Source organism: Rhynchophorus ferrugineus, unplaced genomic scaffold, assembly GCF_030347505.1.
Source record: "Rhynchophorus ferrugineus isolate W39M unplaced genomic scaffold, kcgeb_rfMv2 rfM1, whole genome shotgun sequence".
Taxonomy (NCBI): domain Eukaryota; kingdom Metazoa; phylum Arthropoda; class Insecta; order Coleoptera; family Curculionidae; genus Rhynchophorus; species Rhynchophorus ferrugineus.
This window is the reverse complement of record NW_027472580.1, coordinates 22,057,087-22,075,403: the sequence shown is the minus strand read 5'-3', so window position 1 is coordinate 22,075,403 and position 18,317 is coordinate 22,057,087. Positions and strand designations below refer to the sequence as shown.

The following is an 18,317-nucleotide window of genomic DNA, read 5'->3' as shown; positions in this document are numbered from 1 at the left end:
TTGCACACTCTATTTCAGGTACTTAATTCGATAAGGATTAATGCCGTATTGCTTAAAATAGCTTCGTAAATAAGCCATTTTCTCACGTAAAAAGTAAACAATAAAAATGGTTAATGTGGATTATCCCTAAAAGATAAACATATACCATCGCGGACTTTTTTGTAGACCTTTTTATGGTGTACAATACTGTAGTACATTAATTTGATCTAACTCGTAGGGTTAGGCAGCGTTTTTGCTAATTGCTAAATAAGCCTAAAAAAATAGGTTAATTTACGACATCACGTTAGAAACCTCTAAAATTAGCAATGTTGCCTTAGTATATTATGCATGTATTATACATATAAACCTTCCTCTTGAATCACTCTATCTATTGAAAAAAACCGCATCAAAATCCGTTGCGTAGTTTTAAAGATTTAAGCGCACATAGGGATATAGGGACAGAAAAGGCGACTTTGTTTTATACTATGTAGTGATACTGAGCTGATGACCCACAAACCCTTGTTCTTAATTAATATGCATCATCGCCTGAATTAATTAAAATAAATCAGATAGAGAAAACCTCGAACGGTCAAGGAATAATTATTGGACAGGTCGCCAAGCCCCGAGCAAGATGGGCTGATCAAGAACAAATAACAGAACTGCTATCGCTTGCAGCCGCAAACTGTTTTAATGGTGATAAATTACCGCGCGAAATATCGGTTCGTTTTAGATATACGACGACGAAAATATAATTTATGAAAATTCGGGGGACAGGTGCGTGAGCGTGGACGAGGAAGCGAAGGAAGATGACCGGCGGTCGGTGTAGCGTCATCGAATCGTTCCGCTCGACAGTTTTCGGTTATTAAAATCGGCTAAATTGTCGATAATCGATCGCAGCGACCAAATTGGTCATTTCGTGAACCAGTCGAGGTACGATCCGTCCTACCTGTGAATGAAAATACAGAAGTTCCACAAAAATTATTACAACTAATTTGTTTTGAAGTTGATTAGAAATTGACAGATTTTTTGCTATAATTATATCAGACCTATAAACTAATTTTAAAGGGTATACAACAGATAGTGTCACTGTATATTAAATCGTATCAGGTACATCTGTAACCAACTTCATCTTGAAACCTCAGTGACAGACTTCACTTGACACCAGAAAATGAATGCGTTGTAAATATCTTATGCGGGAATATTTACTTTTTTTACTTAAATTCAAGGCCATCAAATGCTGAGAAACTTTTGGCAGCCATGCGCTTCATTGATTTCAACTTTTTTTTTATTGTTAATGAGAGTAAATTTACAAATTAATTTATTACTGCTGTTCTGTTGTGCTTACATTAATACACAAGCCAGGCGAGTACTGGATTAATACATCAGTATGTATTTCCCAAATTAAAATAAAACTAATCTATTTAGCTAAAGTTAAGAATACACTTATACACTAAACAAGTTCGTGTGATTTGATTCGCTTCAATCTTCTGATTTCCTGCGTGTCGTTCAATAGCTGTGTTGCTTCCACGTTGCTGTGATTTATCAACCTTATTCCATGTTTTAATGCGAAATCTTGTATCACTTCGTATATCCATTTGATTTCGAGGTTATCCTGCAGCTTTTCATTGGTTACGTAGCCATGAGCATTGGTAATAAATCGTAAAACTTTATTTTGCGGGATACGCTGTATTACTAGTTAGTTTGATATCACCTCATATGTCCAAATTGGCTTGGCATGATGGACTGATAAACATTCTCTTTGAATTTAGGTCGAGTTCAGAGTATTTTCCGACAAATCAGTATAGTTGCTTGACTTTGAGTCTAATCTGCTTTGCTGTTTGTCTAGCATGATATTTCAAATTTAACCTAATTGAAATATATTCCGAGCTATTTAGCTGATTCTGCTTGAGCAATCGGGCATCCGTCAAGTGATATAATTAGGTTTTGTCATTTCGCCGAAACTCAAAATTAAGCTGTATTTTCAAGCCCATTTGCAGATCTTGGATTTCAACATGTGAATACTACTTTTCGATGTTTTAAAAGTGATAATTGTGACACCGAAGACGAGGATTTGAAATCATTACTCGATGATCATGATCTATGTAAAACTCAAAAAAATATGCATAATTGTTGGAAATAATTCTATTTCCAACTGCTTGAAGAACGTGGAAATGATCCAAAAAGTTGTATATTTTGTGCCGTATGAATTGAAGCCAAAAGACATTGAAAAGCGTTTGGTCATGTGTGAAATGCTGCTCCAATAATAAAATCATAAAGGTTTTTTGCATTGTATTGTTGCTCGTGATGAAAAGTGATTCCATTACGATGATCCAAAGTAACAAAAATTGTGAGTATTATCTGGTCATGCTTCTGGACAACGACACAGCCGAATATCCATGGGTCTAAAATAATGCTCTGTATTTGATAGGATTAGCTTGGTGTACTAAACCTACCATCAATGGGAATCTCTATCGGTTATAATTGATGCGTTTATGCCAAATACTGCACGAAAAACAGTCAGAATACGAGCAGAGGCGCAACAATGTTATTCTTTAACATGAAGACGCTCGACGACATTTTGCAAAACCAATGAAAGCATGCTTGGAAATATCAAAATGGAAAGCGCTACCTCAGCCGCGTCTTCTCCACACCTTGCTCCTTCTGATTACTACTTGCTACGACATATTAGTCGTGACTAGTCTAAGCAGCGCTTCACTTCTTATGGAGATATGAAAAAATGGGAGTTGGAGTCCAAGTAAATTGCCAACAAGATGGAAAAAAGTAGCGGTTAATTTCTAGTGAATAAGACTGAAGAATAATTTGAACGCGCAATATGTAGCGGAGCATTCGTTCGCCTGTTACTAAAGTAGTTTGCCACCTTTTTACTTCTAAAATATCTGGTCTTTAAATGTTTAGTAATTAAAAAACCCTACTACTTGCCTTACATCTATGGCAATTAGAGTCAAATTCCAGAAATGGGCACAAGCTCAAATACATAAATAACTTCATGAAGGATGGAAAAATCAAGGTTTTCAAACTTTTAAGATTTTATATGAAAATCTTAAACTTGAATGAGACCGAATACCTAATAGATTACTAATTTTAAATGCGCATTTGCTAGCTTTTTAAATGCCAGTTGTTACTCCAGTATAGGTATTGTTCATTTGATAGTGATTGTATTAACAAATTTTGATATTTGTTTGGATATTTCTTAGTTAACACAAACTAAAGCCGAATTCATCTATAAAAGGTAAATTTTAATGAGACGTTTCAACAAATAATGTACTTTGTGAACAATATCAACTAAAAACGGTTCATATAATTAACATTACTATTTGACACTGACTGCGTGTGCTAAAAAGCAAATATGGTTTAAAAGTTTCATATGTATGCAACTCTAAAATAGGCAGTATGCAGAAAGTCACCAATGATAAGTAAATGCAGATTATGCAAATTGGGAACTGTAAACTACTTCTCAGCATATATTCAAAAGTAGCTTAAGCTGTAAATTACTGTACGATAGAGTGGCGAAATTAATTCACGTAAGTTATATATAAATATGTAGATCATGAGAGTGCATGAGATATATATGACTTCCAGTGATAATAACTCATATTTTAGTTGATGATATTTGGATCATTATTGAACGGCTTTCATATTGAAGCAATAAGCAACTGGCAATTGATAGCGTCTAATAATATTATTAGCTTATAATTTATCACGGATTGAATGATATATCTCTCTATAACACTTTTATTTTGTCCATAACATATTTCAATTTGTTACAAGATTTTGCTTATTGCTTCTTATTCAACGTTTCGTGTATTAGTATAATAATTACGTAGCTAGGAAAAATTTTTTCGCCTAATCTGAGTTTCTGACGATTTCGTCTGAAAATGGTCTAGAATTTTTTTCAGACAATTTATGACAGATAAATTTACTTAAAATGGCAAATCAAGCTAGGCGTCTACTACAATTTTGGTAGCAATTCTGCCATTCCAGTAGATGGAACTTCCCTTACGCAATGCATTAAAAAGTTTCTATGTATTTTCATTATATTCAGAAGCATCCCTTACGACTTCGCATAATTTTTGGATAATAGAAAGAAGTTCTACGGCATCAAGTAGGGACCATAAGGTGGTTGAGGCATAAAATTGGTTTTTCTAACTCTTCTCGAAATACAGTGTTTACCGCAGTTTTACAGGTCTCATTTTCATTTATTGGCTTTGATGTCAAGCTTTATGTTCTTCTACAGAATTTTTTAACAGCTGACGAATATAGGCTTCATTTCATTTGAGTAAAGTTAATATATCACATGGCGCATTGTCCAAAACAATAACTGACGAATCCTTGAAGATCTCGAAGAGCTGATTTTCAAACATGTTATGATTCATTTCTCCATGAAGTCTCTACGTCGGGAATAAAACCATTTCTTTTTCCAGCATGAAGAACGATATATTTGTAATGAACAAAACCTAATCAATTGTTATTCCATATTGCGGTCACTTTTTTCAATCAACTTTTGTTGTCTTTACATTACTTTTTTTATCATGCCATAATGTAATGGCTGGAAGTTCCATTAGAACTCTACGTGGGTTATCTTTACACCATTTATACCCTATATTACCCAACAGTGTAGGAAAAGATATTCTACATCCCTCAAAGATTGCATATCTCCAATTTTTGTATGGATACTTTCCATACTAACAGTTTCTTCTGAAGTAGTTGTAAATTGTATTTATGTTGATAAAACTACTCACTTTTTTATACATTACCTATATTTGATCTCTTATAAAGCTAACATAAACGTTAATTCGTCACCAGCTTCCTATGAGGGCGGTTTCCTTTCGATGAATATCAGATTACATTGTTTTTCATTTTTTGATATATTTTAGAGATTGTTTCCATACTAATATTCAGTACACTTGCAACACACTAAAAATATTTTCATAAATATCCAAAACAACTTAGTATTCAATGGTATAAGCGCTTACTTCTCTATATTTGCGCATTTTACTGATAAGAGGGGGCCTCCAATATTTCGTTTCTATTCAAAGCAACTGATTGGAGAGGCAATCTTTTTGTGACTGTATCTATTGTTTTCCGCATTTTCAATCAGAGTAATAAAAAGCAGCGATTAGAAATGTATTAAAACAATCAAAGTGCTAAAACAACGCAGAAGTTGAACAACCGGATGACTTTTGTAAACTGATTCAGTTACATGTTCGAACTTATCAGATAGCATTGTATCTGTTTTTAACTAGAATAAAATGAGAGGGAAATTTACCTGATCATTTAAATAAATAAAAATAAATTGCACAATCATTTAAACTTTCTTTTAAACATATTTAATATTGGCGTCTTTTTAAAATGAATGTTTTTGACCCTTAGACTTGATAAACGGTGGAACACCATATGTTGTTTTAATAAGGCGGCCGTCCGTCATTGACGCGAGCGCCAGTCAGCAGCATCAAAACGTGACTAGACAATGAGCGACCGCAGCCCATTCGGACACTTCACTCTTGTCGTTCCCCTTTCATGTATTCTGCTTTTTTCAGGGGCCCAAATTCCGATCGGCATAGCGGTAGCCAGACAGAGGGTGCAACAAGAGGTGTTGTCCTCCCCCTCGTTACCCCCTGCCGGTCTTCTGGCCACGGTCAATAACGCTGGCGGCGCTCAGATTAAAGAAATTGGTAAGGACAACGCATCGCCTTTTAATATAATTGTTTTATGGTGTCAACGGTGGACTTGCGCGTTAATTAATGACAAACTATTAGGTATGGAAAGCTTTCGAGATGTTTTGTCTTCCGTTTATTGAATATTGATATTTGCGTGCAGGCTTCCAGGTGGGAAAATAATCTTTTTGTAAGGTGCCTCAAGTTTAGCTGCAAACAGATACTAAAGTTTTATAACTATAACAGGTGAATTGAAAAATCCCCGGCCTACCATAGCAAAACACAATTTTTTAGCAAAATTTTTTTTTATACAACATAAATCCCAAGGTTGATACACTGATTATAGCGACCCGCTAACTTTTCGATACTATTTTTGTAGTATGATTTTTCATTTGCTTCAAAATAGGCCTCAGTTTCGGCCATCACAACTTCATTCGACGAACATTCCTTCCCAGCGAGCATTCTTTTGAGATCTGAGGACAGGAAATAGCCGGTGGGGGCCAGATCTGGGAAATACGATGGATGATGAAGCAATTCGAAGCCCTATTCATGGATTTTTGCCATCGTTTTCACTGACTTGTGACACGGTGCATTGTCTTGGTGAAGCAGCACTTTCTCTTTCTTCAAATGCGGTTGTTTTTGACGATTTCGTCCTTCAAACGGTCGAATAACGCTATGTAATAATCGCTGTTGATGGTCCTTCCTTTTTCAAGGTAGTCAATGAAAATTATTTCATGCGCATCCCAAAATACAGACGCCATAACCTTGCCAGCCGACTATTGCGTTTTCCCATGCTTTGGAGCGAGTTCATCATGTGCAGTCCACTCGGATGATTGTCGATTGGACTTCGGAGTGAAATGATGGAGCCATATTTCATCCGTTATCACATATCAATGCAAAAACTCGAATTTATTACGCTTGATCATCTTCAAACACTGCTCCGAATCATCAACTCGTCGTTGTTTTTGGTCAAAACTGAGCTCGCGTGGCACCCACTTTGCACAGAGCTTTCTCATACCCAAATATTCTTGAATGATATGATTTCATTGATTGATATTGATACACTATTTCATTCAATTTCGATTTAAGGTCATTCATAATCATTTTGTGGATTTTTTAAATGTTTTATTCGGTAACAATCTCTTTTGCGCGTCCACTGCGTTCACCGTCTTCGGTGCTCATTTCACCATGTCTAAACTTAGCATACCAATCCTTGATGGTTGATTTTCCTGGGGCAGTGTCCGGAAACACGGCACCAAGCCAAGTTTTTGCTTCAACTGTATTTTTTCCCTTCAAAAAGCAATATTTTATTAACACACAATTTTTTTTCACAATAACAAAAGTTGATTCAATCAAAATGCTATAATTCACAAACTAGTGATCAGACAGCTATTAAATTAATATACGCATCTTTTGAGGGTTAGGGCTAACTAAAAAATATATGGATTTAATTCTAATAGCGCCACCTATGTGGCAGGTCGGGGACTGTTCAATTGACCTGTTACGTGCAATATATTTTATTCAAAGTCTTGTCCATCGTTAGCAGTTACCTTTTGCCATCTTCCAGGCAATTTACGATTCCCACCTCGAAAGAACGATGTATTTTTTGATGCCATCCATTTTTTGGTATCTTCATAAGAAGCGAAGCGCTACTAGAACAGATTACGACTCATACGTCGGAACAAGTAGTAATCGGAAGGAGCAAAGTCTGGAAAATACAGCGGGTGGGTTGGCACTTCCCATTTTATCTTTTCTAGTATATTTTTACTACTTTTGCAACATGTGGCCGAACATTATCACGCTTAAGTTTGGCTTTAACATACAACAAACTTCGAAATAAAATAATTGAACAAATATGTTATCAAATATAATTTATTTTAACATTATAGTACATCTAAAAACTACACTTAATTATACAGCCACAATAGTTTATAGGTTAGAGGCATCACTATTGCTTTCAAAAATTTTGCATACGTTTGACAACCGGACGACTTTGACAGGCTCATTCTTTTACGTCTTCGAACTAGTCAGACAACATTGTGTATCTTTTTAAGATAAAATGAGAAGGAAAATATTGTCTGGTACTAAAACGAATTTACAAATTGCAGCAGGCAATACATTGATCTTGATGACGTAAATACAAAAAACTTTGAATAGACTATATGTAGCTCTCGTGACAATGTTTCCTTTACATATTTCTTAACGTTTCTCACTTGATTTTATAATCATATTGCTCATAAAATATAATAAACACTATGTATAATTTATAAACTTATTAAAATTAATAAAAAAATTAACTTAAATAAAGTTACTTAATAGTAACTTTCATTTTTTATTACTGGTCTTTTACTATTTTAAACCAATTTTATAATTATCTCATAGTTTGTAGCTTTACAAATTTATAATTTATTCTAGCAATTTTAAAATATCCATATTTTGTTTCATTATTGCGTTACAATGGATATACCCAATCCCCTAAGAGACATGCACATATTTGAAAACGTATTAACATGAAACCGCTGCAAAGTTTGATAGTTAAAGTTTGGAAATAGTAAACTTAATACAAATCTGAATGAAGTTTTCTTGTTTTAACGATCTTTGATTAAAACAGAAACCTTACCGGAATATTATGAAATATGTATTTAACCAGTTATTATTAACACTTTAATGTAAACAAAGTATATCTCAAACATATACTTACTTAATTTTATACTTTTTCGAATATACAACTTATTTAAAAATTTACCCGCAGTATTTTATTCATTTTCGTTTATAGTACTTCACTATATATTTCTGAAAGTAATAAAAAATGACAACAATTTTGTTTTGTTTTAACATTAAATTTTCGTCGAATAAGTTTGGTCTTGTATTAGTTGTATTCTATTGCTAATTATTTTGGTAGTAACATGAAAAGGTATAGTACTAATATCAACCGTCTTCAGTTGTTGTCGTTGTTCAGTTGAGTCAATATGATATCTCTTGATGCTTGAAGTTTATTTGTGGATGTATCTTTGTGGTGGTTTTTGTTCAATGTTAAGAGAGATATATCATCTCAAAATCAGCATATAGAATCTGGTTATAAACCTAAGATTAGAATTGTTGAGTAATGTTTCTCAAAAAGCTTCTTCAGACATTTGCTTATTGAATATATTGTCAAGAATTATGTTCCTGACATTTATATGCAGGTGAAATCATAGTTAATATCTTTTTAAAACTGACATAATTGTTTTGGTCTACAATATTAATCTGACGATTTCGATGGGTATTTCTTTACGCATTTTCTTTGATATTTTATTCTGCCTGATGTTAGGAATTAATGGCGTTTGGCGTTTATTTTCTAGATTTTTGTATAGAAATGTTTCTTTTTCCTTCAATTATGAATATAGTATACCATTCTTAGAATAGCAAGTACAACTTATTACATTTTAGTAGTTTAACACATAGTTTAAGTATGTGAGCTGGGATTTATTTATATCATTGAGCATTGATTGATTTCATTTCATTTAGTTCACTATATTTTCTACCAAATATTATTTCAATTAATATATGTTTTCAACTAAAAGTGAATACTTATTTAGTTAGCAAAATCATAATTGCATGTTTTATATATTTCAATATAACTTTTGCTAAAACTTAAGTAATCTTTGTGTCACTGTCCTAAAGGCTTTAAACTTCTTCAATCATTCGTAAGACTTGTTGGACAAATTGTGAATGAAATGAAACCGAATTAGTTTTTGACAATATACAACAGACACTGAACTCCTTTATAATTTGTTAACCCTTACTTGATAGTCCTAAGAAACAATCTCTTATAAAATAAACTAAACAATTACATAAGATAAGGACGGTCTGTGTTTGTTTTCTGATGTCGTAAGTTGTTCACATTGCTTGAAAAACTATCCCATCTGGTGATAAAAGTATTTTTATTTTTTTTGCCAGCAAATATTTGTTTTACCCACTGCCGAGCACAAACGTGACGATAGTCGTTGTTGTTTTAGTCTGTAACACAGATATCTCAAAACCAAAACATTAATACATATTTGTCATTTCTTTTTACGAGTAGGTGCTAAGCTGTATAAAAAATATAAATAGAGATCGCGTTTAATATAGTATACTTAGGATCTTTTTCCCTGCATTGGTTAATCTTATCTCGAGAAATTAATGGAAGCGTAAATATTATTTTGGTCATTATGAACAGTGTACATTATCATCAATAATTCTTGTGGCGATATCAGCTTAGATAAGTCAAAAAGAAGGGTATTATTTCAGATTAGATCTATGCCTTATTAAATCCTATACGACCTTGTACCCTTTGACATTAATGACATTTTATGACAAATTTATACGAGACAAAAATTAATAAGAAATTGCACTTGTTAAAAATACGTTCAAAATAACACAGAATCAAGCGATCTGCAAATGTAAATAAGTTAGTACGCAGATTAGTATATAGAGTCAATTCTTGAGTTCATAAATAATTTTGAGTGTTTGATGAAATTGGAAGTACCTCTATCTAGCAAACACCTGGAATGAGAAGCTAAAGTGCTTGTTTTAATCTATAGTTATTTTGAATAGAGAAAAAGTAAACGCGTTTTCTGTTAAGAATTATTCACTTACTATTCACTTAGAATAAACACTTACTTATTAATACTTAGAAGAACAAACTGAAAGTGTAGAATGTAGGAAGTATTAAAATAATTTAAGCAAGCAACATTAAGTATCAATAGAGATATTATAAGCCATTTAAAAGTCATAGCAGTAATTTGGAAATAATGAAAGCTAAAGTTATTCTTTAAGCTTGAGTTGAGAAAGAAACCAAAGATTTGATTATTGATTAGTTATAGGGAACTTTTTATGTAGCTTAGGAGTTAAATATTGCACAAAAATCCGTTTTGAATCCTTGAGAACAGGCTCGATACAATACTGGATATATGAGCGGCACACTAGTTAAACCAAGAAGTTTGATGGGCCGAATAGACATTCGAAATGACAACAAATTATCGGAAAAACGAAGAATATTTGACTGAATCGAATCCTTCCAATCATATTTAATATAACCTACAATTCTATACAAAAATAATGGATTTCTTGTTGCTACACCTAGTTAGTAAGTATTCTTCAGATATGTTTCTAAATTAAAGCAATCCGTAAAACATTATTACATAACATATGTCTTCAAATTATGCATGTGTATTTTAACAGTTATAGCACTCTTAACTGACTAATCGCAGCTAATATATTAATGTCACAATATGAAATAATAAAGGTGATCAAGTACATTGAACCACGTTATCAAACCACATTAAAAGCTCTTGAAATAAATAAATACAAAGGAATGACACACCAATAGTTTTTAAACCTTCTACAAAATGTTTTGTATTTAATAGTAACAGTGTTATTATGTTGCTTCGTAATATATGCATTTTGATTTCTCAATATTTATTTTTTTTTATCAGTGGTTTATTGTGTTTGTCATTTGGTAATATCATAAGTGATGATATTTACATGGCCAATTATATACAATAGATATAAAAATAACAATTGTGTGTGGCACTTTATCATATTTTATAGCTATAATTTATTCAAACCTTATTGTGTTTAATAGTTGTTGTACAATTCAGGCCGTTTTTTGTCATTGATATCTACATAATCACTTTTAACGCGTTGAAACATAAACCGCCAATTGTAATATGATAGAGCAGCTTCATCATAAGTTCTTAATATTTTCCAATAGCCTTTAGCATCAAATTACATGATGACGGCTTCGTTGTTTGCTACATTTACGCTTACTACATGGAATATAATTTTGTAGCAACTTTTTTACAAAATTTCAAGGTAGACCTTTACAAGTATTTCATAGTAGACATGGTAAGCTTAGAGATTTTTATTAATTTACCATCGTTCTCTTCTTTATATGATATCGTCATTTACAATCTGGAATTTAACACTTTGACCAACAATATCTCAAAAGTTTTCGGTACCTCTAATACTTGAGTTTATCTAACAGTCACAGAGTTGAAACCATCCTGTAAACTAAACAACAAAAGATCTATCGACCGATGTCGACTTTGCCCGTCCTGTACGAACAGGTTTACGAATAAAAGGCGAGCTGAAGGCGATAGGTTCGCCTTTTGCTTAATTACTTGGCGATCCTAGTCGCGAGAAGAGAGACGGAGTGAGCGTACGATCGCGAGAGATACAGGTGGCGCGAGGGGAGAGGAAACGGCGGAAAAGTGGAAACGGACCGCAACCTTGGCTGCAAAATTTTGCTGCTGCAATTTGTGTAATAATGCAGGCGGTGACTGTAAAAGGTTACCGATAAATAAAGCGATATTTGACGTGTCATTTCCATTGCGTCGAATACGCTTAGAGCCTGGAGGTCGATCGGAATCGAGAGTTCCAAGAAATTCGGTTCACTTTTTCCGCTCATTCGTACTCTCTAAAGGGGGGTTGGTTGGAATGGAGGAGGGCTCTATGATGGAACAATAGATTCTCTTTTAAGGTGTGCTATCAATATCATTATCTATTAACTTGCTAGAACAAATTGGGGATACGCATTTTGATAGTGATAGAAGATTAATACAATGGCTCCCCATAATAGGGATTAACCACTAGATCTACTAACTATTGTAAGTGTTCACTATTATTGGAAAGATTGAAAGATCTGTCTCATCTAAGACACAAGACAGGAAAGTATTGCTAAAGAACTTATAAGGTCAAAGTTTGAATCTGAAAGAAGTTGATGCAACAAATGGACATATTTTTCACATCAACCAAAGATTTGGTGCGAAACCCAATCACGAACCAATGGAATAATGAATGGACGAATATTGAAGATTCAGTTCCATTTTTTGCCGAGACGAAACTTTCAACTAAATATAGAATAAACAAATAGCGTCCGTGCGACAAAATGTTCTGAGTATGTATATCCTCAAAAATGTCAAACTTTACGATGGAACCGTTAGATGGACTGACATAACAACAGTGTTGCCAATTCCCGAAATATAAATAGTGACCCTCGTATTCAATGATAGTGTATATATAAAATAATCGTTTGTTAAGAAATAAATACTTCTTCAGATGCTAGATGCGAAAAGCATCGTACAGAATTTACTTTATTGAACAGCATTTTAAAATGAAAGAATCGGACAACTTCAAAAGATGTGGATGTCTGACGACAGAAGACTTTTGGTTTCCTGTATCACACGATACAAGAAAACCACAATTTTGGGTTTGATAGCGTCGACATTAATCAGATATTTCTTGCGTACGAAAACAGAAGCTAAATGTTTGTAAAAGATTATGGTAAATTATCAACTGTATTACAATCTTGACCAATACTTTAAACCATCGTAATAATAAAACATTTTCTACTTTTGTATTTTTTTCAACCTTACGAAGGTGTGTAAGTAAAAATTTCAGATTTAGACCGTTAATAAGTTGAAAGTTGTAGCATTTGATGGGGACAATAATTTAACGATAAATTTTAATAATGAACTAATAATGTAATTGCGAAATTATAACTAAAGTATATAATTATATACTAAAATCGGCAAAGAATTAATTTGAATCTGCCTATATTTTATGAAGTCTTTTTTTGTTAAGAATGTTATAAGACTCAATATTGAAGCAAATACAAGTAGCCAATATGAATCCTAGAATAATATTCAACAATTGAATATTAACAAGGTAATAGAATTATATCTACCGATTCAGATGGTTCCCCTATAAATTATTCCTTTTTTTATATTTATACCATTTGGTTTGCAACTCAACAACTCTTGAAAGGGTTTTTTTTAATGTACTAGCAACTAAAGAACCACTTTTTGAAAACAAGTTCCGCATCCGATTGGAGACTTTATTGGTGAGGTCAAGCCTGCGAGATAGGGTCACTGATATTGAAGAAGAGTTTGTACGGCTACAGAAACTTACAAAACAAGCCGTAATTATTTGGTGGAACAGTAGATTTGTTTATTTACTAAAGAACTGACCACGTGTTATATTCAGCTAATTTTAAAAATATGTGTGATCTGATTATATTGATGGAAACAAAACCGATTTAACGAATTGGATAGCATGTTTAAATGGGCCAAAGCATTCAAGGATGGCCGCGAAACCGTCGAGAATGAGCCGCATGATCGTCAACCGCGAACCAGCATCACACCAGACAACATTCACCGCGTAGAACAACTCATTTTGGAGGACCGTAGGATGAATGTTCGAGACATTTCGGCTGAAATCTGCATCAATATTGGTAGTGTACAGTCTATCACCCACGAACAATACCTTCTTCTTCTTCACGAACGTCCTTCAATATAGCAAAATAACCGCACGATGGGTTCCTAAATTGTTGAACTTCCAGCAAAAATTTACGCGGTTGAAAGTTTCTCGCCGCTTGCTGACGCGATACGAGGTGGAGGGGAGCGGTTTTTTAGCGCGAATCTTCACTACAGACGAGACATGGATATACTATTACACTCCAGTCAAAGCGAGGACAACCGGGTGTGCTGTACGTCGATTTCCTGCGCACCAAACGTACCGTTAATGCTGCATACTACTCTAACCTTCTGAAAACATACGTGAAACAATATCGGAATTAGGGTGGGAGATACTGGAACACCCCCCTACAGTCCGGATTTATCACCCTGTCACTGCCACATGTTTGGACTACTGCAAGAAGCTCTCGGTGGTCAAAGATTCAACACCGACGACGAGGTAGAGGAGTTCGTACGCACATGGCTGTCCGAGTTGCCCAAGGAATTCTTCGATACCGGCATCAAAAAACTTCCGGAAAGATGGACAAAATGCGTAACAAGTGAGGAGAAAGAACTAGAAAAACTATACATTTTTGTAATTTTTTTCAATAGTAAATAAACGTGTCAGAGTAGTCAGTTTTTTTGTCGACCTGGAACAAATGTACCTATTAAAAGAGTATTTTTTCCACTGAAGAATTTATGAAATATTGTAAACACCCACTTAAAGATTCCGGATTTCGGAGCTAATTTAATAACTAAGGTGAATATTCAAAAAATTTGTCATGAATTCTTACTTGGAATAATTACTAGCTTTATTTGTTCACAATTTGTTTAGCTACAGGTTTGTTCCTCTGAACTAAGAATTGAGATTGAATATTTTATATATTTATAGGCAATTTGTAGAAGCTTAAGTGTTCAATTTTGATAAATAAAATAAAGAGTTTTGAACAATGACCAAATAATTGACATAAATAAACTGATGTTCGGTATTGAGTTTAAAGAAAAACGGTCACATTATGTACACATGATCTTTTGTTAAATGGGTATGATTTTATTGATGTTGCTTGTACATATTCATATATCTGTCTATCTCGTAAATAAATAAATCACTTTTATTTTTGTAAAAATACTCGAAAAGGGGCTAGCCTCAAAGAATAATCTAATAAAGGCTAGCGGTTAGCGGTTAACAATACGTTGAAAAATAACGATGTTTATAATTTTTCACAACAAAGCGTTACGTTTATGAAAAGCTTCCTTAATTGTTATTTACAATCACAATTCTTATAATAATATTTCATCTGAATTTACAATATAATATTTACCGCAATTTTTTTCAAATTCCCAAAAGAGTTACATAACCTTTTCACACGTAAAATGCATATATTTGCCAAGATTTGCAATATATCCGATCAAAAAAAAAACAAATTTCACATAAATAACATTTAAAAATATTCTTACATATATTTAACTCATTAAAATTTTGCGTAAATACAAGATTTGAGCTTATTTCTTAACCGCAGGAACATATCAATTATGTTACTAATAAAAGGCATTCCGTAATATTTATTTTTATCTTTTTATCAATTAATTAAACAAGACAGGAATATATCAATTATATTCTAAAAATAAATTGAAGAAAGTATACGATCGGAATTATTTCAATCCCATAAAATTACGATTATTCAGTTATTTCAGATTTACACATCACGGTATATAGCTTTGATATCATTTACATATCTTTCCTAAGGCTAAAATTATGCAATCCGAAAAACAGTATTTAGAACCCACATTTGGCGTATTTTTGTTTTTTAGGCTTTTATTCAATTTAAAACAGTAATTTAGGTTAGGAAATTTTAATTAACTGCTATAATTGTTGACATTTGGCTGTTGACTGGTTTTAACGGTATGGCATCTTTTCTTTATGTTCTAAATGCGTTCTTCGAGTTCATGTTTTTTATTATTACTAATGTTAGATATGCTTAGTACAATCTTAATTTACAAACTAATTTATTACTATTGTTCTGTTGTACTGGTATTAATTCACAAGCAGGACGAATACGGGATACATTCATTAGTATGTATCAAATTAAAATTAAATTAGACTGCTTAAGCTAAAGTTAGGAATTACATTTATTCGCTATACCAGTTCGTGCGGTTTGGTTCGCTTTAATCTCCTAATTTCCTGCGCGATGTCCAGTAGCTCTATTGACTTTCCTCTGATTTAGTAAAATTTTTGCATGTTTTAACGCATTATCTTTATTTTTTTATTATTATTTAATTATTACATTGTTACTGGTCGTTTCCGACTAACCTACAATTTGTCTTTATGATAACTTAAATCTAGGTATATAACTAAGAGGACCCATCGGCCCTATGTCAGTCTCTGATGTTTATTCATGTCACTGGTGATTTTTTTAATATATGCAACTCACTACACAACACTACACAAGTTCAGATGGTTTGATTCTTTAGTCTATGTGATAATTGAACTCCGTATATCCATATAAGTTTCAGTATTTGCTTATATAATAGCAAATTATTATGTAATGAGAATTGTGATTTTCTTCCAATTAGCCAATACACTTTCCTTTCCTTATGTTCTTTCCAGCGAAGTTTTGTATCAAGATTTATTCCGAGTTATTTAGCTTTGTTGCTAACATATATAGAATGATAGTATTATTTAATGTTATTGGTGCTTGTGCGGTCTGATTGTAGGTGAACTGCTCAGATTTACTTTCGTTAATTTTTAATTTCCACGCTTGTGTCCAATTATTTCTATTGTCACTTGCCTGTTGTAATTTTCGTGTGGCTTCTTCACTATTGTCTCCGACAGGTATAATCGCAGCAAATATAGCCATCGAAATATTCTCCAATTGTGGTATATCACAAGTGTAAAGTAGATAAAGGATTGGCCCGAGTACACTTCCTTGTGGTACACCTACTTTAGTTTCTTTTATTGTAGAGTAAGCTTCTTCTTGTTTAACTCTAAATATTCTGGCCATAATGTACGATTTTAGTAGTTCGGTGTGTTGTTTTGGTAACATTTTCTGTAGTTTATGAACAAGGCCTTCATGCCAAATCTTATCAAAGGCTTGTGCTACATCTGAGAATATAGCTGAGCATACTTTTTTACTTTCATATGCTTTTTCAGTAACATCTGTTATTCTGTGGAGCTGGTCAATTGTTGAAGGCTTGTTAATAAACCCAAACTGGTGTGTTGGTTTTAGGTATTTTCTCTCTATGATCGTATTCTTTTTAACAGGAGTTTTTGAAAAACCTTAGATATTACTGGCAGCAGTGATATAGGTCTATAGGCTTTTATTTCGTTTGGTGTCTTTCCAGGCTTTGGAATCATTATAATTTCCACCATTTTCCAAATGCCTGGAACATGTTTTAATCTAAATGCAGCATTGATCAAGTTGGTGAGTTTTATAATTCCCTTTCTTGGTAGTTTTTGCAGTAATTCTCCTGTTAGCTAAATTTCATTGAAATTGATTTTGAGGCCATTGTGCAGTTCTCCGTTGTTAATAGTTCGTTTGATCTCTTGGTGCAATCTTATATTACATTATATTGACTGATAAATTATTAATCCTTAATTTTAAGTTAAGTTGAGAGTATATTCTGATTAACTAGCACAGTTCTTTGATTTTGGGTTTGATTTGTTCAGCTTTGTATTTAACGAGGTATATTTTAATATTCTAATATTTTCACTCTATGGAGCAAAAATATATTCTTTTGATTTAAAATAAAATTTTCGCAACTATAGATATTCATTATCATATAAGATATGTATTTGATTTATTATAAACTACGATTTACTTACAAACAGACCTAATCTAACTTATATACTAAACTATACAAACTTTATATACTAAATATTTTATATATTAACCTGTTGTAAATATCTGAATTATTTTAAATAAAAATAACTTCAGATTACAATTTGTTTTCAGGCATTAAATTTAATAGTTAAATCAGTTTTTTTGGGAAAAGTTACAACTTTTTTAAAAATTCTATAAATGCCATACCAACACCATTCTTCCTTCGTTGTCCTTTGTGGTTTACGAATTAGTTTTTATGTTCTGAATCACCTTACCCGCTCTCAATTAATGAACGAGTAAAATTAAATGCTATTAAATAAATTGATGTTAGAATTCATGAACAAATTTTAATTTTTACTTTTGAAACAAGTTTTTAAGGGCATTGTCGAATAATTTCCATTAAGAGGTTCGGGAAAACTGTTTTATACAACCGAAAATATTTCGCACATATTTCGAAATTTTTTCATATAACGGTATAGTTAAAACATGTTACACAAACAAGCAATTTTAAAATTTGCAAATGTATGTTACATTTTAATCAATAATCATTACAAAGGCACTGGTAATGAACTGGTTAAAGTGGTTTT

At 32.7% G+C, this 18,317-nt stretch overlaps 1 protein-coding gene across 2 annotated transcripts in view; it reads left to right on the top strand.

Moving 5' to 3' along the window:
• Positions 1-18,317, top strand: part of wge (BAH domain and coiled-coil containing protein winged eye) — a 208,323-nt gene that overhangs the window by 147,229 nt on the left and 42,777 nt on the right. The window contains exon 6 of one of the 2 annotated variants that reach the window (XM_076419054.1): positions 5,538-5,672. The exons of the other annotated variant lie outside the window; for it this stretch is intronic. Coding sequence (XP_076275169.1) covers positions 5,538-5,672 — 135 coding nt within the window. The remainder of the gene's footprint in view (positions 1-5,537; positions 5,673-18,317) is intronic. 2 annotated transcript variants of the gene reach the window in all.